Source organism: Scyliorhinus canicula, chromosome 15 (genome assembly GCF_902713615.1).
Source record: "Scyliorhinus canicula chromosome 15, sScyCan1.1, whole genome shotgun sequence".
NCBI classification, from domain to species: Eukaryota; Metazoa; Chordata; class Chondrichthyes; order Carcharhiniformes; family Scyliorhinidae; genus Scyliorhinus; species Scyliorhinus canicula.
Window position 1 is genome coordinate 62,761,373 of NC_052160.1, and position 20,618 is coordinate 62,781,990.

Sequence of the window (20,618 nt, forward strand, 5' to 3'; positions counted from 1 at the left end):
ACGCGGATGATTTATTTCTGTACATTTCAGACTAGCTGCGGGCGATTGGAGGGATTATGGGGCTATTGGAGGAATTTGGTTGGTTTTCAGGGTATAAATTGACTGTGGGCAAGAGTGAGGCCTTTGTGATTCAGGCGAGGGTTCAGGGGAAGAGATTGGGGGAGATGCCGTTCAAGGTGGTAGGAGGGAGCTTTCGATATTTGCGTATCCAGGTGGCACGGGAATGGGAGTAGCTGCACAAGTTGAATTTGTATCGGCTGACAGAACAGATGAGGGGGGGACTTTCAGAGGTTGGATGCGCTCCTGCTGTAATTGGCGGGGTAGGTGCAGACAGTGAAAATGACGGTTCTCCCGAGGTTTCTGTTTGTCTTTCAGAACCTTCCAATTTTTATCCCGAAGGCCTTCTTTAAAAAGGTGAATGCGGTGATCTCGGGATTTCTTTGGGCTGGTAAAGCCCCGCGGATTAAGAAGGTGCCACTGGAGCAGAGGCGTTGGGGGTGGGGGGCCGCTTGTTCTTCCAAATTTTATAAATTATCATTGGGCGGCGAATATTGCAATGGTCAGCAAGTGGGTAGTGGGGGGAGGGTTGGTTTGGGAGCGGGTGGAGGCAGCCTCATTTAAAGATACAAGTTTGCGGGCACTGTTAACAGCCCCTCTGCCGTTCTCGCTGGCCAGGTACTCCACAAGCCCGGTAGTAGTAGCAGCCCTGAGGGTGTGGGGATAGTGGCGGCAGCACATGGGATGGGGAGTTCCGGGGGTGGCAGCGGGCGGGATCGAGAGATTTGTTGATCTCTTTATTGGAGCTTGGAGGAGAAGTTTGAGTTGCCAGGTGGGAATGGGTTCCTGTATCTGCACGTGAGGGACTTTGTGCGGTTGCAGGTTTTGACCTTCCCACACCTGCCACCCCAGGGGCTTTAGGATAAGGTGGTGTGTAAAGCAGGAGTAGGAGAGGGGAATATTTCAGAGATCTATAGGGAGCTGATGGAGTGGGAGGGAACTCCGATATGGGGCAGTGAAGAAAAAATGGGAAGAAGAGCTGGGTGGGGAGTTGGAGGCCTGATTATGGGATGAGGCCCTGAGGCGAGTCAATGGATCCTCTTTTTTTTTAAAAATAATTTTTATTGAAGAAATTTTTCAAAATACAAACATTTTAACCCCCCCTACATTTACATTTAAATTATAACAAAACAAAGTCAAACCCCCCTACTTAACAAAAAAAGAAAAAAGTCCCCCCCCCCCCGCCGGCGAACCGACAGTCAGACCAACTTATCATTTCTAGCAGCGTCCTCGGGCAGGCCTTGCCCGTGCCACCACCGCTACCGTACTTCCTTCGTCTTTGTCCCCCCTCCCCCCCCCCCCCTCTCCCCCCCCTCCCTCCCGCCCTCCCCTCCCCTCCCGGGTTGCTGCTATCACGGCCTCAGTTTCTATCTCTGATCCAAGAGGTCTAGGAAGGGTTGCCATCGCCTGAAAAACCCCTGCACCGACCCTCTCAGGGCGAATTTGATCCTTTCCAATTGGATGAAGTTTGCCATGTCGTTTAACCAGGTGTTAACACTCGGAGGCCTTTCGTCCCTCCACTGAATCAAGATCCTCCTCCGAGCCACCAAGGACGCAAAGGCTAATATTCCAGCCTCCCTCGCCTCCTGTACCCCCGGTTCCACCCCAACCCCGAAGATCGCAAATCCCCATCCTGGCTTGACCCTGGACCCCACCACTCTCGACACCGTCCCTGCCACCCCCTTCCAGAACTCCTCCAGTGCCGGACATGCCCAAAACATATGTGCATGATTCGCAGGGCTTCCCGAACATCTAATACACCTATCTTCACCCCCGAAAAACCGACTCATCCTTGTCCCCGTCATGTGGGCTCTATGCAGTACCTTAAATTGAATGAGACTTAGTCTCGCACATGACGACGACGAGTTGACCCTCTCCAGGGCGTCTGCCCATGTCCCGTCCTCTATCTGTTCCCCCAGCTCTAACTCCCACTTATCTTTTAGCTCCACTACTGGTACCTCCTCCACCTCCTGCATAATCTTATAGATGTCCGAGATCTTCCCCTCCCCGACCCAGACCCCTGATAGCACCCTGTCACTCACCCCCCCTGTCGGGAAGCGCGGGGAACCCCTCTACCTGTCGTCTGGCAAATGCCTTCACTTGGAGGTACCTGAACGTGTTCCCCGGGGGGAGCCCAAATTTCTCCTCCAGCTCTCCCAGGCTCGCAAACCTCCCCTCTATAAACAAGTCCCTCAGTTGTCTAATACCCGCCCTCTGCCAGCTCTGGAATCCCCCTCCTGTGATTCCCGGCGCAAATCTGTGGTTCCCTCTTAGTGGTGCCCCTATCAGACCTCCCACTTCCCCCCTGTGTCGCCTCCACTGCCCCCAGATCTTGAGGGTGGCCGCCACCACCGGGCTCGTGGTATACCTCGTGGGAGGGAGCGGCCATGGTGCCGTTACCAGTGCCCCTAAGCTTATGTTGCCGCAGGACGCCCTCTCCATGCGCTTCCAGGCTGCCCCCTCCCCTTCCATCATCCACTTTCGCACCATCGATGTATTTGCCGCCCAGTAATATCCTGAAAGGTTGGGTAACGCCAGCCCTCCACTATCCCTACTCCGCTCCAAAAAGACCCTTCTAACTCTCGGGGTGCCATGTGCCCACACATACCCCATGATACTACTCGTTACCTTCTTGAAAAAGGCCCTGGGGAGGAAGATGGGCAGACACTGGAACAAAAACAAGAACCTCGGGAGGACCGTCATTTTAACTGACTGCACCCTCCCTGCCAGCGACAGCGGCACCATGTCCCACCTCTTAAACTCCTCCTCCATCTGTTCCACCAGTCTGGAAAAGTTCAACTTGTGGAGGGTCCCCCAGTTCTTTGCCACCTGCACCCCCAAATACCTAAAACTTTTAACTGCTCTTTTGAAGGGGAGCCTCCCAATTCCCTCCCCTTGGTCTCCCGGGTGTATTACAAAGACCTCACTTTTCCCCAGATTTAATTTATACCCCGAAAAGTCCCCGAACTCCGCTAGTATCCCCATTACCTCCGGCATTCCCCCCTCTGGGTCTGCCACATACAACAACAAATCATCCGCATAGAGCGAGACCCGATGTTCCTCCCCTCCCCTTGTCAGTCCTCTCCACCCCCCTGAACCCCTCAGTGCCATCGCCAACGGCTCAATCGCTAATGCAAAGAGTAAGGGGGATAGGGGACATCCCTGCCTAGTACCTCGATGGAGCCCAAAATATTCTGACCTCCTCCCGTTTGTTACCACACTTGCCATCGGAGCTGAATAGAGCAGTTTTACCCACTTGATAAATCCCTCCCCAAACCCAAACCTTTCCAACGTCTCCCACAAGTATTCCCACTCCACCCTGTCAAATGCCTTCTCCGCGTCCAACGCTACCACTATCTCCGCCTCCCCTTCCACTGCTGGCATCATAATCACATTTAACAATCTCCGGACATTTGTGTTAAGTTGGCGTCCCTTCACGAACCCCGTCTGGTCTTCATGGACTACCCCTGGCACACAGTCCTCTATCCTGGTTGCCAGGACCTTTGCTAACAGCTTGGCGTCAACATTCAGGAGGGAGATGGGCCTGTAGGACCCGCACTGGACCGGGTCCTTGTCCCGCTTCAAAATCAAGGAGATCAGGGCCTGCGACATTGTTGGGGGCAGAACCCCCCCCTCGCGCGCCTCATTAAAGGCTCGCACCAGCACTGGACCCACCAAGTCCACAAATTTCCTGTAAAACTCCACCGGGAACCCATCCGGCCCCGGCGCCTTCCCCGCCTGCATCTGGCCTATCCCTTTAATTAGCTCCTGCAGCTCTATCGGCGCCCCCAACCCTTCTACCAGCTCCTCCTGTACCTTTGGGAACCCCAGTTTGTCGAGAAAGTTCTTCATTCCCCCTCTCCTCTTCGGCGGTTCAGACCTATACAATTCCCTATAGAAGTCCCTAAAGACCCTATTCACCTCTTGCCCCTTCTGCACTACGTCCCCACCCCTCTCTCTCACTCCCCCAATCTCTCTGGCTGCATCTCGCTTACGAAGCTGGTGTGCCAGCATCCTGCTCGCCTTTTCCCCGTACTCATACGCCGCACCCTGCGCCCTTCTCCACTGCATTTCCGCCTTCCTAGTGGTCAGTAGGTCGAACCTGGCCTGCAAGCTACGCCGCTCCCTTAATAGCCCCTCCTCTGGTGCCGCCGCATATTTCCTATCTACTTCTAGGAACTCCCCCACCAGCCTCTCCCTTTCCTGCCTCTCCTTCCTCTCTCTGTGTGCCCTTATGGAGATCAGCTCTCCTCTAATCACTGCTTTCAAGGCCTCCCAGACCGTCCCCACCTGCACCTCACCTGTGTCATTCGTACCCAGATAGTTCTCAATGCCCGTTCTCACCCTTCTGCACACCTCTTCGTCCGCCAACAGCCCTACATCCAGGCGCCACAACGGGCGTTGATCCCGCGCCTCCCCCATGTCCACGTCCACCCAATGTGGTGCATGGTCCGATATCGCAATGGCCGAGTACTCCGTGTCCTGCACTCTCGGTATCAGCCCCCTGTTCAATACGAAAAAATCGATCCTAGAGTACACTCTGTGGACATGGGAGAAAAAAGAATACTCCCTCGCCCTAGGCCTACCAAATCTCCATGGGTCTACCCCTCCCATCTGCTCCATGAACCCCCTTAACACCTCTGCCGCTGCCGGCCTCCTATTCGTTCTGGAACTCGATCTATCCAGCCCAGGGTCTAACACCGTATTAAAGTCCCCTCCCATGATCAGGCCCCCTGCCTCCAGTCCCGGGATGAGGCCCAGCAGGCGCCTCATAAAACCCGCGTCGTCCCAGTTCGGGGCATACACATTTACCAGTACCACATTCTCTCCCTGCAACCTACCCCTCACCATCACGTACCTACCCTCCTTGTCTGCCATCACCTCTGCCGCCACAAACGACACCCTCTTTCCCACCAAAATCGCCACCCCCCGGTTCTTGATATCCAAGCCTGAGTGGAACACCTGTCCCACCCACCCCCTTCTCAGGCGGACCTGATCTGCTACCCTCAAATGAGTCTCCTGCAGCATTGCTACATCAGCCTTCAGTCCCTTCAGGTGTGAGAAGACCCTTGATCTTTTGACCGGCCCATTCAGCCCCCTTACGTTCCACGTGATCAATCGGATCGCAGAGCGACCCGTCCCTACTCCCTGTCGATTAGCCATGTCTTGTCCCTTGCTCGCCCCGGGTCATCCCTCCTTTTCTGACCCGCTTCCCATAGCGATGGCCCCCCCCCCCCACCCCCCCGGCTCTCCCCTTCTCGTCCCTGGTCTTTCCAGCAGCAATCCGGTGTCCCCCCCCTGGCTAGGACCCCTCCTAGCCGCGATGTACCCAACATCGTACTCCCGAGAGTCAGCTGGTCTCCGCTGACCCGGCTGCTCCTGCCACATTCCGACTCCTCCCGGTTCACCCCATCTGCGCCCGTGAAAGATCCCCTTAAAACCCCAGAGAAAGACCCGCATAATCAACCCGCTCCCCCCCGTCCCGTCTCCCCAACTTAACGATATAAATAACCAATGGCAACTAAATACATAAATACTTAACTACATACTTAAATAACAAAATAATTAACTAGCTATCAACTAACAGTGTGCCCAACCATCACCCTCCATCAAACAGTATAAATAACCGCAGATAACCATAACCCGAAAAGAAAAAAAGAACAAAAAACCCCCCAAGCACCCAAAGGAAAAGGGTAAGAGGGGTAAATAACTAAGGGAAATTGGAAACGGGAAGAAACACCCCATAAGAAGCCAACGACCCACAATAGAGATTTCAACAGTACAAATATACAGAAACACCCAACAACTCGAAACCTTCAAGATATTCAGAAAAGTCAACCGTTCGAGAAAAAACACCCCAAACAATCCACGAAACTGTTACCCAGTTCCGACCTGGCCTGAAAAAGAAAAGGGCCACTTGCTCAATCAAGAGTCCCCAGGCGGCTACGACCGCCGGTGCTCCCAGGTTTTAGTTCGTGTCCAACTTTTCCTCTTGTACAAAGGTCCAGGCCTCCTCTGGGGACTCGAAATAATGATGTTGGCCCTTGTAGGTGACCCACAAGCGCGCCGGCTGCAGCATTCCAAATTTGATCTTTTTCGCGTGTAGCACCGCCTTTGTCCGGTTGTACCGGGCCCGCCGCTTTGCCACCTCCGCACTCCAGTCCTGGTACACCGTTACCGTCGAGTTCTGCCACTTGCTTCTTTTCTCCCTTTTTGCCCACCTCAGGACTTTCTCTCGATCACTTAGCCGCTGGAACCGCACCAGCACCGCCCTCGGGGGCTCGTTTGCCCTAGGCCTCCTGGCCATGACCCGGTATGCCTCTTCCAATTCCAGGGGCGCCGGACCGGCCCCTTCCCCCATCAGGGAGCTCAACATCTCCGCCACATATCCCGGGAGATCCGACCCCTCCAGGCCTTCTTCCAGGCCCAGGATCCTCAAATTTTTCCTCCTCATCCGAGTGTCCAGCTCCTCGAAGCGGCTCTGCCACTTCATGTGGAGTGCCTCGTGCACCTCCACCTTTGCCCCGATGACTGTGGCCTCCTCCTCCCTCGCGGTCATCTCCTGCTGCAGCTCTTTAATCGACGCCTCTTGGATCGCCTGGGCTCCCACCAACCTGGTGGCCGTCGCGTTCATGGACTCTAAGAGCTCCACTTTCATCTCCGTGAAAAAACGGAGGAGAGCGGCCTGCTGCTCCTCCGCCCATTTCTTCCACTCCTCCGATGCGCCGCCGGCTGCCATTTTGATTTTCTTCCCCCGCTTTTTTTGGGGAGCTGCTGCCGTTTTTCTTGCCGCTCCACTCCGGGTACCAACCATAAAATCGGTCTAGTTCTCCTCAGGGGACCTTCCCCCACCGGGATTCGTCTTTTCAGCACTGTTGGGGCCTTCCAATTGGCCCAAAAACACCTTTGTCGCAGGAGCTTCCAAATGTGCGGCTTAGCTAGTCATAGCCGCAACCGGAAGTCGAGTCAATGCATCCTCATCGTCTGCCAGGCTCAGCCTGATACAATTCAAGGTGGTCCACAGGGCGCACAACGGTGACCCAGATGAGCAGGTTCTTTGAGGGGGTGGAAGTTTGGTGTGGGCCTTGTGTGGGGGGATCCTGCGAACTATGTCCATTTGTTTTAGGCATATCTGAGACTGAGATGTTTCTGGTAGGGGTTTGCTGACATCATGTCAGAGGTATTAAAAGCGAGGTACCGAGTCCAGAGGTTGCGATTCTTGGTATGTCGGAAGATCCGGGAGCCCAGTGGGTGAGAGAGGCCGAAGTCCTGGCTTGAGCCTCACTGGTGTCCCCCGGAGACGGATCCTACTAGGATGGAGGGACTCGGAACTCCCGAAGTCGGCGGTATGGGTTAGCGACATGGCATGGTTTCTCAGACTCAACATAATTAAATTCACCTTGAGGGGATCGCTGTAGGGGTTTGCCTGGAGGTGGCAGCCATTCATTGGCTTCTTTGAGAAAGATTAAGCCATTAGCGGAGGGTGGGGGGGAGGTTCTTGTTCTTGTTGAAACTTGATTGTTAAAATAATAAATGCCTTCATAAAATATTTTCTAAAAAAATGAAATTACCGGTAAATTGAAATATTACATCTAAAACAATCTTGTGCTTCCAGACTGTACAGAAGGAATAATAATAGCAGAAGACATTAATGAGCTGACACCTGCAATCTACAATACGGCCCAGTTGGACATCTGTTTGAGTGATCTTGTGCTGAAAGACAGCGTCCTCCGACTGGGATCTCTTGCCTTTGATCGTATTCAGCTGGGAGTTCTGAAACAGAGACTATTGAGGGTAAGGAACATTGATGTAAAATCATAATAAAGAACCTTGCCTTAATATACAGCTTTTCACTATCTTAGACATTCCCACAGTGTTCCGCAGCAAATGACGTTTGTTTTCAATTGCAGTGATGTGATAATGTCAGGGAGCCTGACAGCCACTTTTCACAAAGTATGACAAGTAGCAATGAGACTCCTGATTACCTATTTTATTTCAGTGATGTTGACATGAGGACTCTGTATTCGGCAGGAATCTTTAAGAACTCCTGTGCTGCTCTTCATATGGAATCAGAGGATCTTTTGCACGCACTTGAGAATGAACATAAGAGTCATCGGAATATCTCCTCCATCCCAAGTTCGATACACGCGACAGTTCAAGATTCCCTTAGTGCTGCGCTGAATGATAAGTTTTGATTATGTGCTCTCATCTCTCCAGTGGGAATTTAACAGGAAAAGGGAATAATGGTACACGAGTTGCCGAAGCCCCTTTTTTAAAATTAACTGCGCAAACCCTGCGAATGGTCTGGTCAAGGTTTTACAAATATAACAAGAGATCAATTGTTGTTCAATTCTGATGATATAAAGTGGAAAATGAAAGCTGACTGCATATCAACTGTTTCAAGTTTCTCATTTTGGGTTTCCTGAAACAGATTTACCCCGACGGGCTACCAGAAAACCAAATTCGACTGCTGGGCAACATATCCACTGTGTTTAATGCCACAGACGTCAGCAGCTGGAATATCACTCAAGTCGATACACTTGCTGAATTGATGGCGCAACATTTGGAATATACCACGGTACTGAAACAAAGAGAATATTAACGTCAAAATGTTGTGTTATATATTGGATGCTGGGTCATAAGCAATATCTTTAAGGTGAAGGCTGAAGCATTTAAGACTGTGGCCTTTCTTGAACAAGGCCCTTCTTGGGTTAGTTTAAACCAAAAGCTGCTTCCATGAACCAGCATCTAGAAATTGGTTGCAGTCTTAATTGACAGATGTATTCTAATTACAGGAATTTTATTTGTATGTTCGAAATTTGAGGTGCATTACCATCAAAAAGAAGCTTCTTAACTTGTTGGATGCTGCTTTGTAAACTGAGTTATAACGTGTACTTCACATCTCTTCCAATAGGTGCAATCAATTGTTACAAGATTCCTCCAGTTAGGTGGCATTCTAAATGCAGTTTCTTTGAAAGCGATCGGTGGAGCCAAGTTATGCATTCTGGATGAATGGCAGCTGTCGACAATTTCTAACTTGACGTAAATGTTGAACCTTTCTATTACTAGTTCCCTGATGAGTGAAATGTGATGATTTCCTTCAGTTTCAAAGTTAGTTAATTAAAATCTCAGGGCAATGTAACTGTGAAGTAAACAATCATAGAAATTGATAGCACTGGAGGAGGCCAATTGGCTCAGATTGTCTGTTCCAGGAGAGAAAGACTAACTCCACTTTCCAGCTCTTGAACCATAAGCTTGTATTTTACGACATTTAAAATACATATTAAAATATATCTTTTAAATGCTGTGTGGGCTTCAGCCTCTATTGCTCTTTCAGGGAGTGAGTTCTCAACCACAGCACCCTCTGGGAGAAAACATTTGCCATCATCCCTCCTCTAATCCTAATAATTACATTAAATCCATACCCCTGATTCTAGCTTTTCTTTTGATGGAAATGGATCCCGCTTTCTGGGCCCGCACAATTTTGTATACATCAATTGAATTCCTCCTTTGCGGCCTTTCTTCCAAAGAATACAACTCCAGCTTATTCAGTTAATCCTGCTGACCAAACATCTCCATCCTTGTAAAATGTCTAATCAATTGCATTCCCATTTTTAGTCTAATAATCATAATTCATACAGTACTCTATATGTGGCCTAGAACAAGTGCTTTATACATTTCCTGCATAAGCCCTCTGTTCTGATCCCCGCTGCATCAGCCAATAAAGGAAAGTGGACACTCGTTCCAAAGTTCCTCTGTTCCTCTCTCACTGATTCAACCACTTCACAGAATCACACAATTATTGCCGAAAGAGGGCATCATTAAAGCAAGACACTGTACACGAAAGCTTCAGTTAGAAATGCAGGGTCCCAAATACTATTCACTGGAGAACTCCTCCGCCAACCTTTTCAAGTTAACCAATTTTGTTTTGCTTGATTTTGCTTCAGAGAGCATTAGCGACTATGGCCTATCATATATTGGTCCATGATTATGTTTGGCAAGGTACTGCAGTAGTTTACCTTTGTGCATGTGGCGCTAACAATTATACTCAAAGCCGAGAGACTAGTACAATAGAGGCTTTATTGCTGTACGATGTTGTCCCTCCATCCGCAACTGTAGACTGAGGGTCTGAGCAGCTGTCATACATATTTATACACAAGCTCCCTGTGGGCGGAGCTAGCTGGCAGGGGCTGACCGGAGGAACCTGTATTACAGGTACAGGCATACATCCCCCTACTGCAGTACACATAACTACAGTGGTTATCTCACCACATTCACCCCCTGTAAAAAATGAGTCCGGCGGGGGTGACATGTAACTCTAATACAAAGGATGCTATTTACAAGAGGGTCCAACAAGGAAAATCAAGAGTCCATCCGGTGAGCAGGTTACAGGTTGAGCCGAATTGGTGGTCGGACGTTCCGCTGTGATCGGCGTAGCTGTGGTGGTGACGTCGGCACAGGCAGTGATGGCCCCGATGGTGCAGGTGCTGGCGGTGTTGGTGCTGGCTGCTGGCGGGATGACTCCGAGAGCAAGCCAAAATCTTCCATGTCCTCCAGGGTGGGCAGGGGGATGAGGGATGGACCTGATGGGGACGAATAGGGGGGCGCTGGGGTTGGCGCTGGAAGGGGTGTGGGCATGGGATCGGCACCTGAGGGAGCCAGGTCCCGGAGCGAGACTGTGTCCTGGCGGCCGTCGGGGAACTCCACGTAGGCATACTGAGGGTTGGCGTGGAGAAGGCGTACTTTGTCCACCAGGGGTTCCGCCTTGTGGTGCCGTACATGCCTACGGAGAAGGACTGGGCCCGGAGTCGTGAGCCAAGTCGGGAGCGACACTCCGGATGTGGACTTCCTAGGGAAGGCAAAAACACGTTCATGGGGTGTACTGTTAGTTGCGGTGCACAGTAGCGACCGAATGGAATGGAGCGCGTCAGGGAGGACCTGCTGCCAGCGAGCGGCTGGGAGGTTCCTGGACCATAGGGCCAGCTGGACGGCCCTCCATACCGTCCCGTTCTCCCTCTCTACCTGTCCGTTACCCCGGGGGTTGTAGCTGGTCGTCCTGCTGGAGGCGATACCCCTGCTGAGCAGGAACTGACGCAGCTCATCGCTCATGAATGAGGATCCCCTGTCACTGTGGATATAGTCGGGGAAACCAAACAGGGCGAAAATGGAATCCAGGGCCTTGATGACGGTGGCAAATGTCATATCTGGGCATGGGATGGCAAAGGGGAACCTAGAAAATTCATCGACCACACTAAGGATGTAGGTGTTGCGGTCGGTAGAGGGAAGGGGCCCTTTGAAGTCCACGCTGAGGCGTTCAAAGGGGCGGGATGCTTTCACCAGGCGCGCGCGATCTGGCCGGTAGAAGTGCGGCTTGCACTCCGCACAGATCTGGCAGTCTCTGGTGACTGTCCGTACTTCTTCGACGGAGTAGGGCAGATTGCGGGCTTTGATCAGATGGTACAAGCGGGTGACCCCCGGATGGCAAAGGCTGTCGTGCAAGGCACGGAGCTGGTTCACTTGTGCACTGGCACATGTACCTCGGGAGAGGGCATCTGGGGGCTCGTTGAGCTTGCCGGGGCGATACAAGATCTCGTAGTTAAAGGTGGAGAGCTCGATTCTCCACCGCAAGATTTTGTCATTCTTGATCTTGCCCCGCTGCGTGTTGTTGAACATGAAGGCTACCGACCGTTGGTCAGTGAGGAGAGTGAATCTCCTGCCGGCCAGGTAATGCCTCCAGTGCCGCACCGCTTCAACGATTGCCTGGGCTTCCTTTTCGACAGAGGAATGCCGAATTTCGGAGGCGTGGAGGGTGCGTGAAAAGAATGCCACGGGTCTGCCGGCCTGATTCAGCGTGGCGGCAAGGGCGACATCTGAAGCGTCGCTCTCTACTTGGAAAGGCAGAGTCTCGTCTACGGCGTGCATCCCCGCCCTGGCTATGTCAGATCGAAAGCAGGCGAAGGCCTGTTGTGCCTCGGCCGAGAGGGGAAAATGTGTGGACTGGATAAGTGGCCGGGCCTTGTCTGCGTATTGCGGGACCCACTGGGCGTAATAAGAGAAAAACCCAAGGCAGCGTTTGAGGGCCTTGGGGCAGTGGGGAATTGGGAGCTCCATGAGGGGGAGCATGCGGTCGGGATCGGGCCCCAGTAGTCCGTTTTGGACTACGTAGCCAAGGATGGCTAAGCGGTCTGTGCGGAACACGCATTTCTCCTTGTTGTACGTGAGATTAAGGAGAGATGCGGTGTGGAGGAATTTATAAAGGTTGGCATCATGGTCCTGCTGGTCATGGCCGCAGATGGTGACATTGTCGAGGTACGGGAAGGTGGCCTGCAATCCGTACCGGTCAACCATTCGGTCCATTTCTCGCTGAAAGACCGAGACCCCATTCGTGACGCCGAAGGGAACCCTCAGAAATTGGTACAGACGACCGTCCGCCTCAAAGGCAGTGTAGGGACGATCCGATTTACGGATGGGGAGCTGGTGGTAGGCGGATTTCAGGTCAATAGTAGAGAAGACCCGGTACTGTGCAATCTGATTGACCATATCAGAAATGCGGGGGAGGGGGTACGCGTCGAGCTGCGTGTACCGGTTGATGGTCTGGCTGTAGTCCACGACCATCCTGTGCTTCTCCCCGGTCTTAACCACTACCACCTGGGCTCTCCAAGGGCTGTTGCTGGCCTCGATGATACCCTCCCGAAGCAGCCGCTGGACTTCGGACCTGATGAAGGCCTTGTCCTGGGTGCTGTACCGTCTGCTCCTGGTGGCGACGGGCTTGCAATCCACAGTCAGATTGGCAAAGAGGGAGGGGGGCTCGACCTTGAGGGTCGCGAGGCCGCAAACGGTGAGGGGAGGTAGGGGTCCACCGAATTTGAGGGTGAGGCTCTGGAGATTGCACTGGAAATCCAGGCCTAGTAGGAGTGAAGTGCAGAGGTCGGGGAGAATGTACAGACGGAAACGGTCGAATTCCACACCCTGTACAGTGAGTTTAACCAGGCAGAAACCCCGGATCGGGACAGAGTGGGAACCGGAGGCAAGGGAGATCTGCCGGTCGGCGGGATGGATCGCAAGGGAATAGCGCCTTACCGTGTCCGGGTGGACGAAGCTCTCGGTGCTCCCGGAGTCGATGAGGCAGGAGGTCACATGGCCGTTGACCAACACCGATGTGGAAGAGGGTGCCAGGTTGCGAGGACGCGACTGGTCGAGCGTAACGGAGGCGAGCAGTGGTTGGTGGGCGGTTGAGTCAGATGAGTCCGACGAGGAGCGGTAGCGACCCGTGTCCCGTGATGGCGGCCCCTGGAGACGAGATGGCGGCATCCGCAGTACCTGTGGGTAAAATGGCGGCGTCCATGGCGCGCACATTATGGGGTCGGAACAAAATGGCGGCGCCCATGGAACGCACATGGCTGTGGTGGATGAAGATGGCGGCGCCCATGGGGCGCACATGGCGGGGGCGGCAAAAGATGGCAGCGCCCACTGATCGCACGTGGGGTCAGGGGAAGCGGACGGCGGGGCCCATTGAGGGAGCGGCTGAGGCGTGGGGACCAGCGGCGCGATAGCGGCGACCGTCCGGGACTGACACACCGCTGCAAAGTGGCCTTTCTTTCCACAAGCTTTGCAGGTTGCTGTGCGGGCCGGGCAGCGTTGGCGAGGGTGCTTCTGTTGGCCGCACGAAGTAACAGTGGGGACCCCCAGGGGGTGCGGTGCGGCGGGCAGCGCAGGCATAGTGCGCGGGGGCGGCTGCTGGGGGGGCCGTTTGCGGGGTCCACGAGGGATGGGACGGATGGGCCTGGGGAGCCGTTTGCGGGGTCCACGAGGGGTAGGACGGGTGGGCCGAGTGGCTAGCGGAGTATATGTGCGCACTACGGGAGGCGGCCGTCATGGAGAGCGCCAGGGCGTTAGCGGCCGCGAGGTCGGGGGCGACCCCTTCCAGCAGTCGTTGCCGGATGGGGTCCGATGCAATGCCTGTAACGAAGGCATCGCGCATGAGTAAGTCCGAATGTTCCGCGGCTGTGAGGGCCCGGCAGTCGCAGTCTCGTACTAGAGGTATAAGGGCCCTCCAGAAGTCCTCAATCGACTCACCCGGCTGCTGGACGCGAGTAGAAAGTTGATGCCTCGCAAACAGGGTGTTCGTCGATGGTGCATAATTCTCCTTGAGCAGTTCCATAGCTGCGGTGTAGTCGGTCGCATCTCGAATGAGCGGAAAGACGCTGGAGCTAAGTCTGGAGTACAGGAGTTGCTTTTTCTGAGCCTCCGTCGGGGGAGGGTGTGCTGAAGAGATGTAGGCCTCTAAGACTGCGAGCCAGTGATCAAAGTCTTTTCTGGCGTGAGGCGAATGTGGATCCAACTGCAGACGGTCAGGCTTGACTCTGATGTCCATGGTGACTGGGAAATCGTACAGCAATAAATTGTGGCGCTAACAATTATACTCAAAGCCGAGAGACTAGTACAATAGAGGCTTTATTGCTGTACGATGTTGTCCCTCCATCCGCAACTGTAGACTGAGGGTCTGAGCAGCTCTCATACATATTTATACACAAGCTCCCTGTGGGCGGAGCTAGCCGGCAGGGGCTGACCGGAGGAACCTGTATTACAGGCATACATCCCCCTACTGCAGTACACATAACTACAGTGGTTATCTCACCACAGTGCAGAGACACTGAAAAAAATTAACATTGTAAACTTTCTCCCACAGGGATGCAGGAGCTCTGGATCTGTCTATGTGTACGCAGTCAAAGAAGAACTTGCTTTACAGTCAGGCACGCAATGCACTGAACTCTCAGCAAAGTAATCCGATCCCCTACTTCCAGCTGATAAAGGCATATGTTGGTAAGTAAAAGGGCTTACAAGGAATCACATCATCCTGTTTGAGTCTTCAAAGTAAAGCAGTCAAGACTAACAGGGGTGTTTTTCTGTCTGATCTAGAGTTCACATTCTCTCATTATAGAAACACTCTGCACTTATGAAATTCAAAGGCTCAAATTGCAAAACCTTAACGACCCTTGAGATATATTCCTGAAATTCAACCTCTGTGACAGTGAACTCAATAAATTTCTTGTATGAGATTTCGGCTGAGTTGATTATACCTTGAATTAGTTGCTGGTTGAATGCTGTTCTATTTTAATGAAATGCACATAAATAATCTGTTAAAACTCATTTGTACAGCATGATGATGAACGCTACTGGAAAAGCAAGAAAGGCAAAGGAATGATTAGCATTAGAATATTTTATTTGTCTTTCAATTTGATGGAATTGAATTCCAGGAGCCTCAATCCATCACTGGAAAATGTATTAGAACACAATTCTTGTCTAAGGCTCACATTCAATTTACCCTTAAATATGGATTGGGCAGTTTTAACATTTGAGAAAGGCTTACCAACTCGTGAGGGGCTACTGAGGACTTTGTCCCAATTGCTCAACTCAAGACTCGCGTGTGGTACCAGCGAGCTTGGTGGTGCGATGCTGCAGGAACTCTCCCAAAATTCAGCATCAACATGTAATCTGTCAACAGATATCTTCTTATTGAAAGTTCCTTCAAGCAATAAGTAAGTCAGCTTCCCAAGTAACTGTCTAAAGTTTCTCTCCTGGATATTTAGTCTTTCTCTTCATTTCTGCACATGCCATCCCCTGAAGGTTTGTCATGAGTGGAATAAATAGCAAAGAGGCGAGAACAGCTAAAACATGTCTCCGTTTTCTTCAGGTGGTGCTCCAGCTAATGATTTGAAGACGTTTGCTAATAACAGGGTTAACATGGACTTTGAAACCTTCAAAGGGTTGAATCCTGAGGAAGTAAAGGTAAAGTCTGATTATAATGCCTATTTGCATCCGCGCGGCAATGGTTCCATATTTGTTTTCCCATCTCATCAGAGCTCGATTTCAGCCTGTAGTCTTTGACCCTGGAACAGTGCTGTCATTTGGTGACACGTCGTAAAATTAACCCTCCATTTTAGAACCACAGAGAAATACAATTGCGTTTGCTGTTATATGATTGAAAATAGAATGAATGGAATGGTGCATATTGAACACTGTAAATACTGCACAGTTTCAAATTCTAAATAAGGTAGCAACAGAATATAGAGACAGTGGACATACAATCCAAATTGTATTGTGAGTGTGGGAACAAAGGTCAGTGACCTGTTTCTAACTGAACTGCTAACACGGAAACATTATGCAGATTTTACTCTTCCTTTTGGAAAATGGCCAAGCTCACATGGGACCACATATGAGTCCTTCACGATCTAGATGACAGCAAGGGGGATCTCTCAAGTTATGCAATTCTGTTATTACATATTAAACACAACAGGCACACTCCGAGCATATTTTGTCAGAATTGGTAGTTGTATATTTGTTTAAGTTTTATTGTGTGCAGGTAACGGCCGTTATCGAGGAATTCATGGTCCTCTATGAATAGGAAAGGATTGGAACTGGGATGGGAATTGATCAGGTGCATGTTTGTAACATGTTTCTTCGTGAATAAATGCTGAGAAAAATGTGTGAAGATTAGGTCCACCACCAGACTTCCTGCAGAGTAACAAGGACCACATCCGGGGGTGAATAGCAGCACAAATGGTTAGAGTACAAATCAGACAGAAGGATAATATGTACCTTATACTTGTTCATCTAGTCAATTGCTGCTGAGGGTGCAGGATACTGCAGCATACTCGCGTTTTGATAGCCAGTGTACATTTTGCTACATTTGGACCTTATGCTGCCAGGTTCATCCAAGCCATGAAATCTTTATTCATTTATCACATGATTTTTCTGCTTCAGAAACTGAATTCCCTGAATCTGATTGACTTGCTCGGAATTAACCTTCAAGCGCTTCAAGAGGGCATGAATGAAACTGTAGTCCTCGTTTGGGTGGCCTCACACACTGAGTCTGAAGTGAGGAGACTTGGGTTGACAGGAGGAATTCCAGATAATTCGTCAGGTAACTGTCTTACTAAAGCAAGGAACTGCCTTGTTCAACAATCAGTTCCATTTTGCTGTGTACGTGATAGCTCCCATTATAGTTTTGAATTAATTTTAATCTCATAACCTCTCTGAACTTTTGGTTTGGTTGCAAGTGCATAGAAAAAGCACAACCAAGGCAGTGACAGATTGTTCACGCTTAGTGTCTGGCCTATTAATTTCACAGTATAGTACATGCCAAATATTAAAGTATGAACACATTATTTAATGAAAATGAACGTGTCTGCCAAAGAAGGTGACATTTGAGAAATGTTTCCTCTTTCTTCTGAGATCCATATCTGTAGTCTATTGATCAAAATTGTGTGCTGTGATTAGTAATAACGATGCATTTTCATGAGCACATTTTAACAGGAATCATTTTGTTTTATTTTCAGAACTACGACCTGATGATCAGGTAAGACAAAGGGTCAATCATCAATCCAATTTCCAGTCGCATTAGTTTTCAAAGCCACTGGATGGGATTCTCTCACCCTGGGGCCGGGCCAAAAATTCGCTGGCACGGGCCCGAATCGTGCCCGCCGCCCCAAGGCCGGTCCGCCGTTTCTCTGGAGAGCGGAGAATTGGCACCGGCGCGGCACCAGTTGGGGGCCGCTCTACGCCCCCCCCCCCCCCCCCCCCCCCCCCCCCCCCCCATCCCCCCGCCCCGGCGATTCTCAACCATGCAGGAAAAATCGTGTCCCTCTGCCGCCATTCACACCTGCACTTACCTAGTGGAACCTCAGCGTGCATGCATCCGATGGTGGCCTGGGGGAGGGGGGGGGGGGGGGTTTAACCCCGGGTGTGGCCTCCGCTGTGGCCTGGCCTGCGATCGGGGCCTACTGATCGGCGTGCTGGCCTCTCAGGCTGGGGGCCTCTTTTGTCCCGCGCCGGCCCCTGTAGCCCTACGCCATGTTGCGTAAGTGCCAACGCAGATAAGGGAGCCACTGCATATGCGCCGACCGCGGCACCCATCAGACGCCGAGGATCGCCAGCTGGAGCGGTGTGGGTCGCTCCAGTGCCGTGCTGGCCCCTGTAGGGGTCAGAATTGCTGCTCATGAGGCCATGTTGACGCCGTCGAGAAACGCGACGGCATTTATAACGCCGTCAACACTTAGCCTCAGTATCAGAGAAACCTTCCCACAGTGTTGGTGAATCTATTTTCTTAATTGTTTCATTGTTGCTTTTGAGCTTGTGTGGCTTATTGAAAGGCCATTCATTTAACATCTTCTCAAAACCTAAAACAACATGAACACCGTGTTTGGATGCTACATTTATCATATAAATTGAAGATGGTTCAGTACTAACCATACTATTCTGCATTCTTTTCCATAGCCTGGTAATACGACAGTCAATGGTGAGTGCTTTCTCTACTTTTTATGCTGATTTCATCCGTTATTTTGAGTAAAATTCTTGGTCCATACTCGGGTTTCTTTTCTGCTTTTTCAACAGAGACAACAATGTGCACAGCCGTGAACAGGTAAGAATTTCTGGAGGCCCTCTTTACTCAAATTAGGCCGTGTTTCCGTGAACCGATCAACTTGCTGTTGCGAGTCTGCATTTGACAAGAAGATGACTCAAAGCATCTTGTGTGAATAACGTATGAACTGTGTGGACAACTATGAATAATGGGACATGTTGAGTGTTTCGTAGAAATTGTTGTTATTTATTTCTCAGTGCAGTCAATGTCCTAAGAAAAGATTTATTTCTCTCCGTACAGTTCCGCCTTAAATAATTTCTTGATTGAAGTTAACATGACCCATCTCTGCAATTTCAACATCACAGACTATGCATGTGCTGAGGTAAGCTGTGTCATGGTGTGGGTTTCACTCAGAAATCTCAGTGGCAGTGTGCACTCCGACAAAACAAAGAATTTGTAAGTTTTTCCATTCTATGACTGGGTTTATTGGCGTTCGGAGCACTCTGATCAAAGTACAATTGAATGAGCTGATGGACGGGGGTATTTCTCGCTTGTTACCCCTCAGACACATCATTTGATTTGCCGAACATTGGATTGGGTTGGATTTGTTTATTGTCATGTATACCGAGGTGCAGTGAAAAGTATTTTCTGCCTACAGTTCAGACCAATCATTCCTTACATGAAAAGAAAATACATAGGGCAAACATAAGATACACTGTAAATACTTAGTCACAGGCATCGGGTAAGTATACGGGAGTGTAGTACTACTCAGTTGAGAAGATGTGTAAAGAGGTCAGATCAGTCCATAGAGGGTCATTTCAGAGTCTGGTAACAGCAGGAAAGTAGCTGTTTTTGAATCTGCTGGTGCGTGTTCTCAGACATTTGTATCTCCTGCCCGACGGAAGAAGTTGGAAGAGTGAATAAGTCAGGTGGCTTATTACACAATGGAAATGCATAGCTTCACAGCCCCAGGTCCCAGGTTCGATTCCCGGCTTGGGTCACTGTATGTGCGGAGTCTGCACGTTCTCCCCGTTTCTGCATGAGTTTCCTCCGGGCACTCCGGTTTCCTCCCACAGTCCAAAGATACGAAGGTTAGGTGTATTGGCCATGCTTAATTGCCCTTTGTGTCCAAATAGGTTAGGTGGGGTTATGGGGACAGAGTGGAGGTGTGTGCTTAATTGGGGTGCTCTTTCTAAGGGCCGGAGCAGACTCGTTGGGTCGAAAGGCCTCCTTCTGCACTGTAAATTCTGTAAATCCTATGATTCTGCACTGGCATCGGGTAAAGCATACAGGAGTGTAGTACTATTCAGTAGATAAGATGTGTGACCAGATCAGATCAGTCCATAAGAGGGTCGTTCCGGAGTCTGGTAACAGCAGGGAAGAAGCTGTTTTTGAATCTGTTAGTGCATGTTCCCAGACCTTTCTATCTGCTGCCCGATGGAAGAAATTGGAAGACTGAGTAAGACAGGTGGGATGGGTGTTTGATTATGCTGCCCGCTTTCCCAAGGCCACGGGAGGTGTAGACAGAGTCAATGGATGGGAGGTGGGTTTGTGTAATGGACTGCTGGGCGGTGTTCCCAACTGTCTGTAGTTCTTATGGCCTTGGGCCGAGCAGTTTGTTGTCAAGTGTACCGAGGTACAGTCAAAAGTGTTCTGTATACAGTTCAGACAGATCATTCCGGACATGAAAAGAAAATACATAGGGCAAACATAAAATACATAATGGAAATGCATAGCTTCACAGCCCCATGATCTCAGGTTCAATTCTCGGCTTGGGTCACTGTCTGTGTGGAGTGTGCACCAGGCTGTGATGCAGCCCGATCGGATGCTTTCTATGGTGCATCTGTAAAAGATGGTGAGAGTCAATGTGGACATGCTGATTTCCATACTTTCCTGAGAAAGCATAGGCCCCGTTGTCCTTTCTTGGTCGTAGTATCAATGTGGGTGGACCAGGACAGATTGTTGGTGACGTGCGCACCAAGAAATTTGAAGCTGTCAACCATCTCTACCTCGGCACCACGGTTACGGGCAGGGGTGTTTGCTTCCCGAAGTCAATGACCAGCTCTTTAGTTTTGCTGACATTGTTTGAGAGATTGTTGTCGTTACACCATTCCACTAGGTTCTCTATCTCCCTCCAGTGTTCTGACTCATCGTTGTTCGAGATCCGACTGACAACAGTCGTGTCGTCAGCAAACTTGTA

The 20,618-nt window shown here is 50.7% G+C and overlaps 1 protein-coding gene across 1 annotated transcript in view; it reads left to right on the top strand.

Moving 5' to 3' along the window:
- LOC119978154 overlaps nt 1–20,618 on the top strand; it is a 512,568-nt gene that overhangs the window by 195,118 nt on the left and 296,832 nt on the right. Inside the window, exons 42-51 of the mRNA XM_038819593.1 lie at nt 7,673–7,851; nt 8,489–8,635; nt 8,972–9,099; nt 14,747–14,880; nt 15,752–15,846; nt 16,822–16,981; nt 17,397–17,416; nt 18,334–18,355; nt 18,451–18,478; nt 18,719–18,800. Of these exons, the coding sequence (XP_038675521.1) occupies nt 7,673–7,851; nt 8,489–8,635; nt 8,972–9,099; nt 14,747–14,880; nt 15,752–15,846; nt 16,822–16,981; nt 17,397–17,416; nt 18,334–18,355; nt 18,451–18,478; nt 18,719–18,800 (995 nt within the window). The remainder of the gene's footprint in view (nt 1–7,672; nt 7,852–8,488; nt 8,636–8,971; nt 9,100–14,746; nt 14,881–15,751; nt 15,847–16,821; nt 16,982–17,396; nt 17,417–18,333; nt 18,356–18,450; nt 18,479–18,718; nt 18,801–20,618) is intronic.